An 18,667-nucleotide genomic window follows, 5' to 3' on the forward strand; every position below is an offset into this window, starting at 1 on the left:
TTTTTATTGATTTGAGGGAGAAAGGGAGAGGGAGAGAGAGATAGAAACATCAATGATGGGATAGACTTATTAATTGGCTGCCTCCTACATACCCCCTATTGGGGATCGAGCCTGCAACCCGGAATGTGCCCTGACCGGGAATCAAACCTTGACCTCCTGGTTCATAGGTTGATGCTCAACAACTGAGCCATGCCAGCCAGGCTCTTTTTAATTTTTAAATTATGAAATAATATTCCATTGTATGGATATACCACTGTTAATTTTCCCACCAGGTCTCCCCAGTTCCTAGCACAGAGCTCCTAAATACCTGGGAATGCTCTGGGTGATGGGAATATGTTTTGTTTTACTCGGTGGCGCTTGGTGGGCTCCTGAGTGAGGAATGGTCACCAGAAAGAGCAAGCCATGATTAGAGGCTTGGAATCTTCAGCCCCAACCCTAATCTCCAGGAAGGGGAGAGGGCCTGGAAATGGAATGTATGATGGATCATGCGTATGTGTGGTGCAGCCTCCATAAAAGTCCCAACAGTATTGGGTTTGGGGAGCTTCTGGGTGGTGAACATACGTTAGGGCTGGGAGAATGTCTCACTGGGAGAGGGCATGGAAGCCCCGCACTTTCTCTCATAAACCCCATGTATTCCATTTGGATTTTCCTCTGTATCCTTTATCATATCCATTTTGTTAATTTTATTTTTTATTTTTGTTGTTGTTGTTAATCTTCACCCGAGGATATTTTCCCATTGATTTATAGGGAGAGTTCAAGAGAGAGGGAAAGACAAAAACATCGATGTGAGAGAAACACATCAATTGGTTGCCTCCTGAAGGAGTCTTGTTAGGGCTCAGGCTGGGGAGAAGCTTGCAACCAAGGTACGTGCCTTTAATCGGAATCAAACCAGGGACCCTTTGGTCTGTAGGCCAATGCTTTATCCACTGAGCCAAACTCGCTAGGGCCATCATATCCTTTTTATAATAAACTTGTAAATGTTAGTAAACTGCTTCCCCAAGTTCTGTAAGCTGCTCTAGCAAATAACTTAAACCCAACCAGGGCTCATGGGAACCTCTGATTTATAGCCTATTGGCCAGAAGCACAGGTGACCACCTGGGCTTGTGATTGGCATCTGAAGTCTTGAGGGACTGAGCCCTTAACCTGTGGAATCTGATACTATGCCCAAGTAGCTAGTGTCAGTTTGAAGTTAAATTAAAGGACACCCGGCCAGTGTTATAGAATTGTTTGGTATGAGAAAACCTTTGCAGTTCTGGTGTTGAAAGTACTATGAGTGGGGTAGTTGTGTGAGAGTAAGGGAGAAACAGAGGAGAAAGACTGAGTTTTTCCTACTAACCTGAGTATATATGTACAAGTGGAATTTTCGGGTTATATAGTAAGTCTACATTTATTCGTCTTGTTAAATTTTAAAAAGTTTTTATCGATTTTAGAGAAGAGAAAGGAGAGGGGAGAGAGACACAAACATCAATGCTGAGAGAGAATCATTGATTGGCTGCCTCCTGCACACCCCATACTGGGGATCAAACCTGCAACCTTTGCATGTGCCCTGACCGGGAATTGAACCGTGACCTCGTGGTTCACAGATTGATGTTCCACCACCGAGCCACACCAGCTGGGCTAGGTCTTCTTTAATATCTTTCAACCATGTGCTGTAGTTTGAGGAGTATATTTTAAAATTTCTTTTGCTAGATCCATTCCTAAGTATTTTATTCTTTGTTCACTATGGTAAACAAATGGCCCATGGATTCACACCAGGGTGAGGAGGCTTTCACAGAGCACCAGCTGTCTGTAGAGTCGCCACAACCAGCTCAAAGCTCTGAATATATAGAACTCACATTGCCCTGAGAGAAAGGGATTGTGATGTGCATTTTGCAACTGAGGAAGCTGAGGTTCAGAGGAAGGAAAGTATTTCATAACAAGTAAATGAGGGCTCTAGGCCTTTCTGGTCTAAAAAATGAGCCAGTTCAAGTTTCCAGTGTTACTTGAACTTTGAGCCAGGGTAGGGAAGCCTTTTGGAGGAGATAAATATGGTCACGTGTGAATGTGGCAGGGAAACTCCCACTCTGAAAATGTCCCCGAGGCTGAGTGGTTTTATTTATTTAGTTATTAAAAAATGTTTCTTGGTTAATCCTCATCCAAGGATATTTTTCCATTGATTTTTAGAGAGAATGGAAGGGAGGGGGAGAAACAGAGAGAGAAACATTGATGTGAGAGAGACACATCGATTGGTTGCCTCCCACACGTGTCTGACCAGGGCTGGGTATCAAGCCTGCAATGGAGGTATGTGCTCTTGTTCAGATTGAACCCAGACCCTTCAGTCCTTGGGCCCACGCTCTACCCACTGAGCCAAACCAGGTAGGGCAGCTGGGTGGTTTTAACTCACCCTGTACCTTTGAGGAGTTCCCTGAGCCTCATTTTCCTCCTAAATGGAGAGTTGCATGGCTGGCTTCTCACACTTCTCTGAGTCTCTGACATGCGAGCTGGTTGGGCTTCCGATGCAGAGTCTACAGTCAGGAAATAAAATAGATTCTGTTGTGTTTTTTTAAAAACTCATTTTATTTATTCATTTTAGTATTTTTTTAAAATATATTTTTATTGATTTTAGAGAGGAAGGTACAGGGAGAGCGAGAGAAACATCAATGATGAGAGAGAATCACTGATTGGCTGCCTCCTGCACGCCCCATAATGGGGATTGAGCCTGCAACCTGGGCATATGTCCTGACTGGGATTCAAACTATGATCTCCTGGTTCTGTAATGGCTGACCCGCAGAGATGACCACCAGGGACTCAGTTCAAGATTTAGGAGCCTTTATTAAGCTTGCCAGCGACTACAGTTACAGCACCCTGCCGAAGCAAAGACTGAACTGCAGTGCCGACTACAGGAGTTACAGCATTTTTATTTGCAAAAACCACAAAGTTAGTTACAAAGCCTTGTTTACACAATTTGTTCCTGACACAGTACAGCATCAGTACAGTGACCACCTTCCTATCCATGTGTCCTAGGAACAGAGAGCAAGGTGTGCCTCACCTGGCCCAAGCGCCAGATATGCAGTCCAGCACATTCCCTACTGGTCTTATTGTGAATCAAATCATTGATTCTGCTTCCTGCCAGCCTTCTTTAGGGATTTGTTGGTAGTGGATGTGGAGGACCATGAGCTTGACAGCTTGGATTCTGCTTTGAATAATATTAAGTAAGCATTTAGCAAGTCATGGACCGAACAGTGAAATTATAAGTAGCAGGACCAGTGGGCCGGCTATGGCTGACAGGAGGGTGGTTAACCAGGGTGACCGAGTAAAGAGGTTTTCATACCAAATTCCTTCAACTTTTCTTCTTTCCTCTCTAAGGCATTTTCTAAGCTGGCTTAAACTTTCCCGAATAACTCCCGAGTGGTTGGTATAAAAACAACAAGCTTCTCCCAAAGCTATGCACAATCCACCTTGTTTAAGGAATAGCAAGTCTAGCCCCCTTCGGTTCTGTAAAACTACTTCTGCTAGTGTTTTCTAGTTGTCCTACAGATTTTTCAAGAGTGCTGAGGTCTTGGCCAATTTGTTGCCCTAGTTCCTTGTAGTTTTGTTGTCCAGTTACCAGGGCAGCTGTCCCAACATCTGTGGATCCTGCTATGCCTAGCCCGATGAGGAGGGGGACTAGGACGGGTGCTCTTTTGTACCGCCTGGGCTCTAACCGTAGATGTTCTCTTCCCCCTTCTCCTGAATAGTAATATACCTGTGGGAGTATTTTGTTGGGGTGCAAATGCCTGGATCTGATTTTGATAGTAATATTGGGGGGAAAGCACAGGGAGTAATTCCATTATTACATGCCCACCAGGTACCCTCTGGTGCAACAAAATATCTATTTAGGGATTCATCATATTTCTTAGGAAGTTCTATTACCTGGGTACAGGAGGAAGAATATGGAGAGGACTTTAGTGGGTAATTTACTGGGGTTATACAGGTACCAGCTCCCTGTAAGTCCTCTAAGGAAAGACCTCGAAACTGGTGGCCCCATATGCAGAGACCATAGGGCAAGCTTTCAACTGAGTAGTTGTGAATTTCGGAAGCATTTGATCCAAAAGAGATATTTGCCCCGATCCCTATTTAATAAGGTGGTTCAGGGTTTAGACATAACCAACAGTCCTTAGTCATATTGGGTAAAGTTTTGTTAAGGAAGTGGAACATAGCCTCTAGAGTACCCAATAAACCTCTATGAGATGTATCTGGTGGTGGTTCAAGTTCCCCCGAGGATCCCGTTGGTGTTGGGGCTGGCTCCAGTGTCTCCATGTTGTTCCAGTGAGACATTCCCGGAACAGATGGAGGGGGGTTGGAGCTTGCGTAGGCCTGGGGGGCCGCAGGGGCTCAGGTTGGAATATTGGGAGCAAGGGGACCACTGGGTTTCAGACCAGGGGAAGGGTGCGACGTTGAATGGTGAAAATTTCCCCCGGATCCCGGCCTGACACATATAGTCGAATCCCCCATGTTTTCCCCCCTTCTCAATAGTCCGCCATCCAGTCTAAAGGTTGTAGCATTACTGAATTGCAGTCCCCAACCGAGCAGTTGGCCATGGGTGCCCCAGGCCTCACTGTCCTGGTAAACAGGAGTAGTGAGTCAGTGGTCTTCCATGGGGCTAAGGTTTCACAGCCCCAAGAGGCACAGTAAAAGTCATTTTCACCCCCACACTCCAGGGGCCCTTCTTGGGGGCAGACATAGTGCTGGGTTGGCCATAGGTCTTGTTCAAGGTTAAGGCTTCCACATCCATATGTCTGTGTAGATACATACCCAGCATTTTCCCCTAATATCCCAGATCCCCTTATGGTGAGGGGATGGTTCCATTCTTTCCCAAATATTTTGCAAAGATCAGTATGCAGCTTCGGGGGCCCTGAGGTGGTGGTCTTCCCAATGATTCTACCGTCCAGAGTGCGGGTGACCTCCCAGGAGTACACTGGGGCTTGGTGGGGATTCCCACTTGCCAAAACCAGGAGGCATAAAAGGAGGATGCCTAGATAGGGTCCCTTTTCAGTCTGACCTTGAGTGGGTCTGCTGTGTTCTCTACAGGCCATTGTCCCGATGCGTCTTCAGCCTTCTTGATTTGTGTGCGGTAAATCCAGTGCTTCTTTTCCCCGACTTTGACAGCAGTTGGGGTGCTTAGGATGACCTGGAAAGGTCCTTCCCACCGAGGCTCAAGAGTACCTGGATCGTGTCACTTCACCCAGACCAAATCACCAGGGGCACACACAGGTGGGCTGTTAGGGTTGGGAGAGCAGGCTTCCTGATGAGCTTCCTGGGTGATTTAGTGCACAGCCGCTGAGCTGGTCTGGAGTGTCTGTAAGGACTTGAGGAGATTTCAGTTAGATAGCACAGCCAGCTCTTCCTCCTGCAGCTGCGGGAGGAGAGATGGCGGTCTGCTGAACATGATTTCAAAAGGAGTCAGCCCTTTTACATATGGGGTGCATCCGGTGCTGAGCAGAGCAAAGGGGAGGAGACTTACCCAGTTTTCGCCAGTCTCTAATTTTAGTTTTGTCAATGTTTCCTTAAGAGTCCGATTCATCCTTTCTACCTGTCCAGAACTTTGAGGTCTATAAATGCAATGTAACTTCCAGGTGACCTTAAGGGCCTCAACTAGGGATTGAGTTACTTTGGTGATGAACGCCAGGCCATTGTCGGACCCCATGTATGGTGGTAGGCCAAACTGGGGGAGAATTTCAGAGAGGAGTTTCTTAACTACTATCTGTGCTGTCTCAGCCCTGGTCGGGTATGCCTCCGGCCACCCGGAGAAGGTGTTTACAAACACTAGGAGGTACTGGTAACCTCCTTGTCCACAGTGTAGTTCAGTGAAGTCCACTTCCCAGTCTTCACCGGGACTCATTCCCTGGAACCAGCTTCCCGGTGGTACCGTCACCGGTGGGCTTGGGGTTACCTGGGCAAAAATTTGGCACCTTCTGGCTATATCCCGGGTTATCCGATGTAGCCTTGGTATGTAGTATTCCCTTCCCAGGAGTTCAGCTAGTTTGGTTCCTTCCAGGTGAGTACTTTGATGTGTCTGGGAGGTGATGATTCGGCCCAAAGCCTCTTGAACAAAAGGCCTTCCATCTGGTAATAGTAGCCATCCCTGGGAAGTCCCTTTTGCGTGTAATTTTGTGGCTGTTTCCTTTTCTTCTGAGGTGTAAACAGGGTTTGGCTGTAGATTCCGGGGTGGTACTACAAGCGGCCCTACTGGTCTTTTTTCAGTCTCTTTGGCTGTTTTGTCTGCAAACTGGTTTCCCTGGGCCACAGGGGAGTCGTCCTTTTGGTGCCCTTTGCAATGGATTACTACCACCTCCTTGGGCCCCCATATGGCAGAGAGGAGTTTAAAAATTCTTTTTTTTTAAAATTTTTATTTTTTGCTAAAAGTATTACAAAGGGTATTACATATGTGTCCTTTTCCCCCCCTCACCCTTGACAATCCCCTGCCCTCCCTTACCCCCCAGTGTCTTATGTCCATTAATTATGCTTATATGCATGCATACAAGTCCTTCGGTTGATCTCTTACCCCCCTCCCTCTTGCCCCCCAACCCTCCCTGGTCTTCCCACTGCAGTTTGACAATCAGTTTGAGGCAGCTCTGTCTCTGTATCTATTATTGTTCAAAAGTTTGTAATGGTCTTTATTATCCATGAATGAGTGAGATCATGTGGTATTTTTCCTTCATTGACTGGCTTATTTCACTTAGCATAATGCTCTCCAGTTCCATCCATGCTGTTGCAAATGGTAAGAGTTCCTTCTTTTTTACAGCAGCATAATATTCCATCGAGTAGATGTACCAAAGTTTTCTAATCCATTCATCTACTGATGGGCACTTAGGCTGTTTCCAGATCTTAGCTATGGTGAATTGTGCTGCTATGAACATATGGGTGCACATATGCTTTCTGATTGGTGTTTCTGGTTTCTTGGGATATATTCCTAGAAGTGGGATCACAGGGTCAAATGGGAGTTCCATTTCCAGTTTTTTGAGGAAACTCCATACTGTCTTCCATAGTGGCTGCACCAGTCTGCATTCCCACCAGCAGTGCACAAGTGTTCCTTTTTCTCCACATTCTCTCCAGCACTTGTCATTTGTTGATTTGTTGATGATAGCCATTCTGACAGGTGTGAGATGGTACCTCATTGTTGTTTTGATTTGCATTTCTCGGATGATTAGTGACTTTGAGAATGTTTTCATATGTCTCTTGGCTTTCTGAATGTCCTCTTTTGAAAGGTGTCTATTTAGGTCCTTTGCCCATTTTTTGATTGGATTGTTTATCTTCTTTTTGTTAAGTTGTATGAGTTCCCTATAAATTTTGGAGATTAGGCCCTTATCAGATATGATGTTGGCAAATATGTTTTCCCATGCAGTGGGTTTTCTTGTTGTTTTGTTGATGGTTTCTTTTGCTGTGCAGAAGCTTTTTATTTTGATGTAGTCCCATTTGTTCATTTTCTCTTTAATTTCAACTGCCCTAGGAGCTGTATCAGTGAAGAAATTCCTTTGGCATATGTCTGAGATTTTGTTGCCTTTGTATTCTTCTAGAATTTTTATGGTTTCCTGTCGTACATTTAAGTCCTTTATCCATTTTGAGTTTATTCTTGTGTATGGTGTAAGTTGGTGGTCTAGTTTCATTTTCTTGCATATATCTGTCCAATTTTCCCAACACCATTTATTGAAGAGACTATCTTGGCTCCATTGTATGTTCTTGCCTCCTTTGTCAAATATTAATTGAGCATATTGGTTCGGGTCGATTTCTGGGCTCTCTATTCTATTCCACTGATCTATATGTCTGTTCTTGTGCCAGTACCAGGCAGTTTTGAGAACAGTGGCTTTGTAATACAGCTTGATATCTGGTATTGAGATCCCACCTACTTTGTTTTTTCTCAGGATCGCTGCAGCTATTCGGGGTCTTTTTTTATTCCAGATGAATTTTTGGAGAGTTCGTTCTAGATCTTTGAAGTAGGCCATTGGTATTTTAATGGGAAGTGCATTGAGTTTATAGATTGCTTTGGGTAGTATGGACATTTTAATGATGTTGATTCTACCAATCCAAGAACATGGTATGTTCTTCCATCTCTTTATGTCTTCCTCTATCTCTTTTTTCAACGTCCTGTAGTTTTCTGAGTAGGGGTCTTTTACCACTTTAGTTAAGTTTATTCCTAGGTATATTAATTTTTTTGGTGCGATAATTTAATAATTCTTGAGCATTTTTAATGTCCTTGCCTCCTGAGGTTAATAACCCTCTTTCTTGGTATAAAGTCCCGTGGACATGTACAGTGCCAAAGGCATATCTGCTATCTGTATAAATGTTGACTCTCTTGTCCTTTCCCCACCGCAGGGTCTGTATGAAGTCTATCAATTCAGCCTTCTGAGCAGAAGTGCCACGTCCTAAGGCTTGTGCCCAGATGACTCGATTCCTTGTAACCACTGCTGCCCCGGCATACTGGACACCATTCTCAATGAAGCTACTTCGTCTGTAAACAGTGTCTCCTCGGGGTTGACAAGGGGTTGATCAGTAAGATAGCCTGTAGAGAGGTGAGAGCCATCAGGGTGTCTTCACAGTCATGGATGAGGGGCTCTGCCCTTTCATCTGGTAAGAGGGTGGCTGGGTTTAGGGCAGCAGTCTTTAGAAAACTCACCCTGGGCGGGTCTAATAAGAGTACTTGGTATTGAGTAATGCGGACATTTGATAGCCAGCGTTCTAGGGGACTGCGCAACACAGTCTCTACTGAGTGGGGTGCCACCACCTATAGATCTTGCCCAAAAGTTAATTTAGAAGCCTCTTTAACCAGTATTGCCGTTGCTGCTATTGCCTTTAGGCAGCTTGGCCACCTTGCAACCACTGGAACTAGTCTTTTTGACAAGTAGGCAACTGGCCTCTTCCAGGGTCCCAGAGTTTGTGTTAGGACTCCTTTCGTCACACCTCGGGATTCAACCACATAGAGCTGGAACGGTTTGGTGAGGTCAGGGAGGGCTAAGGCCGGGGCATTTATTAGGGCCTGTTTTAGTTGCTGATAGGCCCTATCTTCTACTTTTGTCCAGTTTAGGTCAAGGTCCTTGCCCCCTGTGGCCGTGTACAGAGGCTTTGCAATTTCAGCAAAACCTAGAATCCAAAGCCTACAATACTCTACCGCTCCAAGGAATTCTCGTACCTGTCGCTTCGTCTTGGGGGTTGGGATAGAGAGTATTGCCTGGATTCTACTGTGGGAGAGGGTCCTCTTACCTTCCTCTATGTGATATCCGAGGTAAGTTACCCTGGTGGCACAGAGTTGGGCCTTCTTAGCAGAAACTCGGTATCCAAGGCGGTCCAATGTCAGCAGCAGATCCTGTGTAGCCTGACAGCAGTCTTCTTTCTCAGTGGCCAGTAGGAGGTCGTCAACATACTGGAGCAGGGTGACACCTGAATGGCTGTGGCGATATTCTTTAAGGTCTTGGTTAATGGCCTCATCGATTATAGTGGGGGAGTTCTTAAATCCCTGAGGGAGTCTGGTCCAAGTCAATTGTCCTGACTCTCCCTCCTCTGGGTCTGTCCACTCAAAAGCAAAAATTGGTTGACTCTGGGGTGACAAGGGAAGGGAGAAGAAAGAATCCTTCAAGTCTAGGACAGTATAATACCGGTGGTCTGGCCGAAGTAAGCTTAGGAGAGTATAAGGGTTAGGGACAGTAGGATGGATAGTTTCTACTCTTTTGTTTACCTCCCTTAAATTTTGAACGGGCCTAAAGTCTTCCGTTCCTGGTTTCTGGACAGGTAGTAAAGGGGTGTGCCATGCTGACTGGCAAGGTATTAGGATTCCCGCCTTTCTCAGTCTCTGTATGTGTTTGGCTATGCCCAACTTTGCCTTCAGGCTCATCAGGTATTGCCTCACCCAAATAGGAGTGACAGTGCTGGTGAGCTGGATCACTATGGGAGGCCGGTGTCTTGCCAGCCCAGGTGGATCCCCCTCAGCCCAAACTCCGGGTATCTCTTTTTGGAGCTCTCGGAGGTAGGGGTCTTCTGAAGGGGTCTTTGAAATCCCTTCATGTAGCCTGTATTCCTCCTGTAAAGGGCAGGTGAGGAGTAAAACTGTAACTCAAAGTAACTCAATCCCTCTGGCTCTGTGGGCAGTTGGAGGAGTACCCGAGGTCCTTCCCCTCCTTCAAAGGAAATTGAGGCTCAGAGTTTGTTGAGTAAGTCTCTTCCCAGAAGGGGGTAGGGGCATTTGGGCATTACAAGAAAAGAGTGGGTAACTGTGCCTGCCCCTAGTATTGTGATTCATCCCTGAGTCCAGGGGTAGGATTTTACTCTCCCTGTCGCCCCTTGAATGGGGGGTCTGGACTTCGAGATTGGGCAGCTGGGTGTTGTAGTACTGAAAACGTGGCTCCAGTGTCTATGAGGAAATCCACTGGTTTGCCCCCAATGCTAAATGTTACCCTGGGCTCCTGGGGGCCTACAGAGCCCCGATGCCCTCAGTCCACCTCCTCGACCAGCACTAGGTTTTCCTTCATCTCTGGTCTTTCGGGGCATTCCCTTTTCCAGTGTCCTTCCTTTTTACAGCAAGCACATTGGTTCTTCCCCAGCCTGGCCCTTTGGCCTTGTCTCTTTTTCCTGTCTTTCTTCCCGGTGCCTTACCTTGATCCCTTTCCCTCGTTCATAGCCAGTAAGATCTTTGCCATTTTGGTATTTAGGTTTGCAGTTTGGTCATCCCGATTATTGAAAACCTTCTAGGCAACCTCAACCAGTTCTGAGGGTGACTTCCCCTCAAAGCCTTCTAACTTTTGTAACTTTTTTCTAATGTCTGGGGCCGACTGGGACATGAACGCAATATTAATGGCCCGCTGATTTTCCGGGGCATCCTGGTCAATTGGGGTATACACCCAGTATGCCTCACAAAGCCTCTCTAAAAAGGCGGCTGAGCTTTCACTCAGTCCCTGCACGGTCTCCGTTACCTTGGAGAGATTAGTGGGCTTCCGAGTGGCAGCTTGGATGGCCCTGAGGAGAGTCTGGCGATACCTGTTGGGAGCCTCCTTCCCTTGGTCCAAATTGTGGTCCCGCTGTAGCCTTCCAGCCGGAAAAACCGCCTCTATCCTTCCTGGATCAGTGGCAGGCTGTCCGTCCGGCCCAAGGACCAGCTTTCTTCCTTCATTTCTTACTTTCTTCCTCTCCTCTGAGCTGAAGAGAGTCTGAAGTAATTGCTGACAGTCATCCCAGGTCGGCTGGTGAGTGAAGAAAACCGACTCAAGGAGGGAGACCAAACTCTGGAGGTTTTGAGAAAAGGACGAATTCTGATTCTTCCAGTTATACAGATCACTAGTGGAAAAGGGGACATAAATCATAAAAGGTCGACCATCTTGCCCTAAGTCCAGGGGGCGCTGCCTGACGTAATGGCAACAAGGGGGCTGGCTCACTTGGGGAAGCCTCCTCAGCCCCTCTCTGGGGGTCCCCTGGAGGTCCATAAGAGGCCCCAGTCCTAGTGTGGGGTGGACTAAAAGGGTTTCTGGCCAACAGAGTTTGTGCGGGTGGCCATGGCAGAGGTTGTGGCAGCAGCGGGGAACTCGACTCCTGCACCAGAGTGGGGCCTGAGGGATGGGGGATAAAGGGGAGAAGACCCCAGAAACCTGCTCTGGCTTTCGCCTCTGGACTTAGACCTGGGTCAGGAAGAGTACCCAGGGGAGGCTGGGGAGATGACTCCACAGGAGCTTTGGGTCCGCTTCCCAAGGGTGTCCCAGGTGGGGGGACATAAGGTGGAGGCTGTCGTCCTGAGACCTCATCCTTGGACCTTAGGGTTTGTCTTTTTCCCACCTTTGAGGGCTCTGTCAGCAAACTAGTCTGTCTCTGTCCCAATTTTTCTTCGGGGCATTGGCATTTCTTTAACCACCAGGGTTTCTCAGTGAGGATGTCTATCCATATCTAGATGTAAGGAATTTGGTCAGGGTGGCCAGGAAGACCATAAACAATGTGCTGAACTCGATATGCTGTCCCCAGATCAAAGGACCTGGTGGATGGCCACCCAACCCCAAACGTGGGCCACTCTCGTTCACAAAATTTCTGTAAATCAAAATAATTAATGGGGGTGGCGTAGTTCTCTCCGTGTCTCTTGAAGTCCTGAAAATTCTCAAGAAAACCTTGTAAGGGGGTCGACGAAGACTACTGACCCTGACCCATTTTGACAAAGACAAAGACAACAATGAACAAAGACAAAACAAACCAGACAAATGCGACCTAAGGTTGCCCAGACCAGGACCCCCAGATGCCGTCGCGTCCTGGTGGTGGGACTCCGAGGTTCCGTTGTGTCCAGCCCTCTTTTGAGTCCTAAGGGGAATGTTCCACAGAAGGATACCATATTCTTACCTCTCTGCTGTAGGTCCAGTTGGTTCGTCGTTTTTGGATTGCAGTTTTGGGAGGAAAACACTCCACCTCCCTGGGACCCGGGACAGAGACTGGAGTGTCCTCGCCTGGGGAGTCTGGGGTGTCCACCAGCAACTCAGCCGGAGTGGATCTCGCTGGGGGCCTCCAAATGTAATGGGGCAACCTGTGGAGATAACCACCAGGGACTCAGATCAAAATTTATGAGCCTTTATTAGGCTGGCCAGCGACTACAGTTACAGCACCCTGCCGAAGCAAAGGCTGAAATGCAGTGCTGACTACAGGAGTTACAGCGTTTTTATTTGCAAAAACCACAAAGTTAGTTACAAAGCCTTGTTTACACAATTTGTTCCCGACACAGTCCAGCATCGGTACCGTGACCACCTTCCTACCTATGTGTCCTAGGAACAGAGAGCACGTTGTGCCTCGCCTCGCCGAAGCGCCAGATATGCAGCCCAGCACAGTTCACAGGTCAATGCTCAACCACTGAGCCATGCCGCAGGGGCCATTTTAGTATTTTTTTTAATTAAAAAATTTTAATGTTGACATTATTGCAAGTGTCCCTCTCCATTCTTTGCCCACCTCCACCCTCCCACTTCCTTGGCCTTTACCAAGTTTTTGTCCATATCCATGAGGTTGAACACCCTGTGAGAGCAGATGGTCCTTTTCATCTTTTCCTCTCCCTTTGCCTGATCATGAAACACTAAAACAAAGGGATTTTACAAACATCCTTGCCTTGTTTTAAATTCATTTTAAGCTATTGAGACTCAGGGACATGAAGCCATGAGCCAATGTCCTGTGGTTTCAGCTGAGAGATAATCTTGAATTTTATGCTCTCAGGCTTAGGAACACACATGCACGGCCCTGGGGAGGTTGATTCTTATCCGGTTGCAGGGGGTGGTGTGAGCGAAGCATGTTATATAAGAAGGCAACAGAGGCTGATGTTCATCAGTCACGGGAAAGCCAGCAGCCATGGTACCAAATGTGGGAATGTTTCTCATGTGCACTGGTGCCTATGTATTTCTCCAAGTGGGCCATGTGAATGCAGGTAAGGAAGGGGAGAGGGGCTGGGATTGGGTGGAAGAAAGTGCACCAGAAATGGTAAAATTAATAATAATCTATACTAAAAAAAGGTTAATATGCTAATTAGATCAGGAGACCTTCTAGGAGACCTTCCAGAGATCCTTCCGGACAAAGTCATGGTGGCGGAGCTGAGGCAGAGGCAGTTAGGGGTGATCAGGCTAGGGGGAGGGGGGAAGTTGGGGGAAGCTGGCTGGCGGGCGGGGGGGTCAGTGGGGGAGATCAGGCCAGCGGGGGGGGGGGCAGTTGAGTGCAAACAGGCTGGTTGAGGGGGGCAGTTGAGGTCAAGTAGGCTTACAGCGGGGGTAGTTGGGTGCGAGAAGGATGACAGGGGGTCAGTTGGGGCGATCAGGCTGGCAGGGGGGAAGTTGGGGCAAGCAGGCTGGCAGGGGGGCAGTTGGGGGGAATCAGGTTGGCAGTGGGGGGCAGTTAGGGGTGATCAGGCCAGCAGGCAGAGTGGTTAGGGGCAATTAGGCAGGCAGGCAGGTGAGCAGTTAGGAGCAGGTGGCCCCGGATTGCGAGAGGGATGTCCGACTGCCCTGTGGGATCGGGCCTAAACTGGTAGTTGGACATCCCCCAAGGGGTCCCAGATTGAAGAGTGTGCAGGCTGGGTTGAATGACAACCCCTGTGCACAAATTTTGTGCACTGGGCCACTAGTATTAATAATAATCCTATATAATAAAAGCCCAGTGACCACAATGGCAGAATGACCAGAACGACTGCTCTACCAGTCACTATGAGGTGCACTGACCACCTCTCAGTCCCTTTCTCTGGCCAGCAGACTCTGATCACTGATGGCAAACAGGGACCTGCGATGGGTGGCAAGGGATGCGGGTGGCACCAGGCCAAGGCCCCTGTCTGCTGGTCACCCCACACACAGAGGGTGACAGGCGGTGGGGATGGGGCTGGGGAGTGGGCAGGAATGGCTGACCTCTCAGTCCCTCCCCGGGCCATCAGGCTTCCATTGCTGGATGATGAATGGGGAACTGGCCTGGGTGGTGGCTGGGGGTGGGGCTGGCTGCTGGCAGTCGGGTGAGATGGCCCTGATCACAGGCTAGGCCTGGGGACCATACTTGCAAACAATTTCATGCGCCGGGCCTCTAGTAAATAATAATAATGTTCTTGAGTGTGCCTCAAGGGCCAAACACTTTTTTCAATCTTCACCTGAGGACATGTTTTTATTGATGTGAGAGAGAGAGGAATGAAGAGAGAGAGAGAGAGAGAGAGAGAGAGAGAGAGAGAGAGAGAGAAACATTCATGTGAGAGAGAAACATTGACTGGTTGCCTTCTGTACAGGCCCAAACTGGGGATTAAACCCACTACCTACATATGTGCCCTGACTGGGAATCGAACCCTTGACCCTTTGGTGCATGGGAAAATGCTCCAACAAATTGAGCCACATTGTCCAGGGTGGCCAAACTCTATGAAGAACTTGTTTTTTTTTAAACAAGTCTCTAAAGTATAAGCCTAGTCAGTCTGACTCAAAAGCTCATAGTGTTATTAACTATTGATCCCCACAACAGCTGCCTCATTCCTAAATTTGCTTTCCAGTATTCCAGATATGGGCCCCTACACACAAGGTTTCATATATTGTTCACAGTGAGTTTTTGATGTAAATAGGGGTACATGTTAAGGATAACAGGGAAGCCATATTGTCAGGGCACATGCACAATTAATGTGGTATGGGTTGAGTCCCATTTGGCCATTTAACCCTTAGCTGTTAGTATGATTGCAATGAGAAAGTGTAAGATTCTTACTCATCTGGTATGTCTTGTAGCCTTCTCATGTACCCATTTCTATTAAAATGGCCTTCAAAATGTGAAGAAAATACAGTGTTGCTAACTATAGTCACTATGTTGTAGAGCAGATCCACGGAGCTTATACTTGGTGATCTTACCACAGTACAAAATTAATGATTAAGTTATTACATATGTGTCCTTATAGAGCTGCAGAGCATTTGTGCCATCAAATGGACTCAGACCACCCCCATCCATCTCTCTTCTCTTCCATCCATCACCTCTACCCCTGTATTTTCTCCAGCTCAGTTGTAGCCTGCGACCCTAGGTCCTTCTCCAATTATCTCAGACTAGTGGCCTGGTGCACGAATTCATGCACATTGAAAGGAAATTAGTTAGAAGAAATATTTTAATATTGCTATTCGCACTTTCTCTATAATAGAAGTGTCAATCAAATTCATGATCGACAATGACAGATGGAAACACATGTGTGTGAGTGACACCAGCAAGAGCTTTACATGTATTGCATCTGTGCAAGTCAACTTAGCCTTTTATGTATACAGAATAAACTTGCTTAATTAGACCTGCTTTCTGATTTAGCTAAACTTTTTTTCCAGACCATTGAAGCACCCCAACATCTCTTTTAGGTTATTGTCAGCAACACAGCAGTAAATATCAAAATGAAGGAGGTTATTATTGTACATCACACAGGGAGAACAAAGAGTAAAATATTTAACTGCAGCAGTGTTTGACTATATTCTGTGCAGTGAGAAAATCTAAAGTCATTTTCAAGGTCCACCATTTCTTACTTCTTTTCAATTGGGTCAAGTTTCTAAGCTTTCTAAATCTCCATTTTCTGGCTAATGAAAAGAAAATAGGATTCCACTGAGTCTCCTATCTACCTACTCCAGGACTTCTGTGAGGATCAAATGAGATGAGGCACAGGAAAACGCTTCACAGACATTTGATTACAGTGTAAAGTGTTTCCACCTGGCTACAAAGCAAGTCGTGCTCCTGGGCTGAAGAAACTGCAAGGAGGCTAGTCATAGTTAGGGCGAGAAAGTCGGGCCTTGCCATGTGATGTCATAACCCGGTGCCCACAGTGACCATTTCTGGGTTGGTGTGGGCTGTGGGCTGCATTTTGTGCCATGGGGTCTCAGCAGCATCAGCTGCAATTTGGTGGGCTGTCCCTCCGGGGTGGTGGTGGGGCCTGTGTTCCACTTGGGGGAAGCCAAGTGTTGCTCTGTGGGCGCCAGGTCCATGGTGCCATTTCTCTGTGCATCACAGCAACTCCTGCATTAAGCATCTGCCCTCTGGTGGTTGGTGAGTGTCATAGCAACTGATCGGATGGAGGGAAGGACACTTAGCATATATATATACTAATATATACTAGAGGGCAAGTGCATAAAATTCATTCACAGGGTGGGGAGATCCCTCAGCCTGGCCTGCACCCTCTCACAATCTGGGACCCCTTGGGTGGTGTCCTGCTGATTTAGGCCCGATCTGCAGCAGATCGGGACTAAACTGGCAGTCAGACATCCCTCTCGTCATCCGGGACCACTGGCTCCTAACAGCTTGCTGCCTACCTGCCTCATCGCCCCTAACCACTCTTCCTGCCTGCCTCATTGCCCCTAACCACTCACCTGCTGGCCTGATCACCTCTAACTACTCTGCCTGCCTACCTGATCGCCCCTAACCACATGCCTGCCTGCCTGATCACCCCTAACCACCTCTGTCTGTCTGCCTGATCCCCTAACTACTTACCTGCCTGCCTGATCACCCCTAAGTACTTTGCCTGCCTGCCTGATGACCCCTAACCAGTCCACTGCCTGCCTACCTGATTGCTCCTAACTGCTTGCCTGCCTCATTGCCTCTAACTGCTCACCATCATCCTTAACGGCCTCTGCTTGCCTGCCTGATCATCTCTAATACTCTGCCTGCCTTCCTGATCACCCCTAACCACTCGCCTGCCTGCCTAATCGCCCCTAACAACTCTGCCTGCCTGCCTGATCACCCCTAACCCTTCTTCCTGCCTGCTTGATTGTCCCTAACTGCTTGCCTGTCTGCCTGATAGTCTCTAACCACTCTGCATGCCTGCCTGAGCCCCCTTAACCACTCTGCCTGCCTGCCTGATTGCCCCAACCCTTATGCCTGTCTGCCTGATCACCCCTAACTGCCTTTGCTTCAGCCCCTGCCATGGCGGCTTAGTCTGGAAGGACGCCCGGAATGACCTCTGGAAGGTTGTTCAGCAGTCCAGTCTAATTAGCATATTATGCCTTTATTATTATAGATAAGTAATGTTGGAAAATAATGAAAACAAAACAACAATCAAATCAAACAAACTAATGTTAGGTGGCACCGTTGATCAGCAGTCTTCAAAGGTATTTTACATGCATGGGCTAAGTTTGCCCTTTCAGTTATGGGAGGGGCAGGTGCACGCCTCCCTACCTCCTTCCCCCACATGTCTAGTCATTAAGGTCAAGCCACTGGAAGATAGTGGGGCTGGAGTCTCAGGATCAGGACTCGTTCCAAGGGATGGTGTTCTACTCAGGGAGCCTGTCCAAGAAGCACAGGCAGGACTGGGTGGGGGCAGAGGTTATTCAAACAGAAATAGGCACATGAGTTGCAGAGAGGTGAGCTTTGCCACCAGTAAATTCAGGGATGCAGCTGAGAGAATTCATTCAAGCCAAAGATGCCTTGGCCACGAAGTCCTCTCTGGTTTCCATAGTTTTTCTCTTCAATCTATTCAAGTGCCAAAGTCAGTGCACGCTGAAACTCATTTTGTTACCCCATGACTGTGGCTTGTTATTGGGCTTCTGAATGGTGTGAGGCAGATTATTAATGATAATAAGAAGACATCACCTGTGTTCATAGATGTGACATGGACTTAGGTTTTTGGTGTTGAATTGAGTGGAGCAGAAGCTCCAGACACAACAAATCAGCAGGGTGTAAAGAATTATGATCCTAACTCTGGCCGGGTGTCTCAGTTGGTTGGAGGGTCAGCAAAAGGTTGTGGGTTCGATTTGGTGTCAGGGCACATACTTATAGGTTGCGGGTGTGATCCCCGGTCAGGACGTGTATCGGAGGCAACTGAGGAATGTTTCTCTGTCTCTCCCTCCCTCTCTTTTTCTCTGTCTAAAAATCAATAAAAACATATCCTAGGGCAGTGGTTGGCAAACTGTGGCTCTCGAGCCACATGCGGCTCTTTGGCCCCTTGAGTGTGGCTCTTCCACAAAATACTGACTTCTGCCCATGGGCCACGAAGTTTCAATCGGATTGTACTTGTGTGCCTGCACGTGGTATTTTGTGGAAGAGCCACACTCAAGGGGGCAAAGAGCCACATGTGGCTCGAGAGCCGCAGTTTGCCAACCACTGCCTAGGTTAAGGATTAAAAGAAATTATAATCACAAATCAGGCTGCACTCTGGTCTGGCAAGCTTCTCTGTCTCCTGGAACTCCAATGCCCACAAGAAATAAATGTCTCTGGGTAAATAATGTCACAGGACATTACAACT

General features: G+C 47.5%; 1 protein-coding gene across 1 annotated transcript in view; it reads right to left on the bottom strand.

Annotated features, from left to right (window-relative positions):
- Window positions 1–13,007, bottom strand: part of LOC138999839 (testis-expressed protein 101-like) — a 54,819-nt gene extending 41,812 nt beyond the window's left edge. The window contains 3 exon segments of the mRNA XM_070402055.1: window positions 9,248–9,469; window positions 9,860–10,030; window positions 12,948–13,007. Of these exon segments, the coding sequence (XP_070258156.1) occupies window positions 9,248–9,469; window positions 9,860–10,030; window positions 12,948–13,007 (453 nt within the window).
- Between the last annotated feature and the right edge of the window lie 5,660 nt (window positions 13,008–18,667).

The sequence above is a fragment of the Myotis yumanensis genome, unplaced genomic scaffold, assembly GCF_028538775.1.
Source record: "Myotis yumanensis isolate MYYU_CA2020_CCGP unplaced genomic scaffold, mMyoYum1.0.hap1 SCAF_23, whole genome shotgun sequence".
Lineage (NCBI taxonomy): Eukaryota > Metazoa > Chordata > Mammalia > Chiroptera > Vespertilionidae > Myotis > Myotis yumanensis.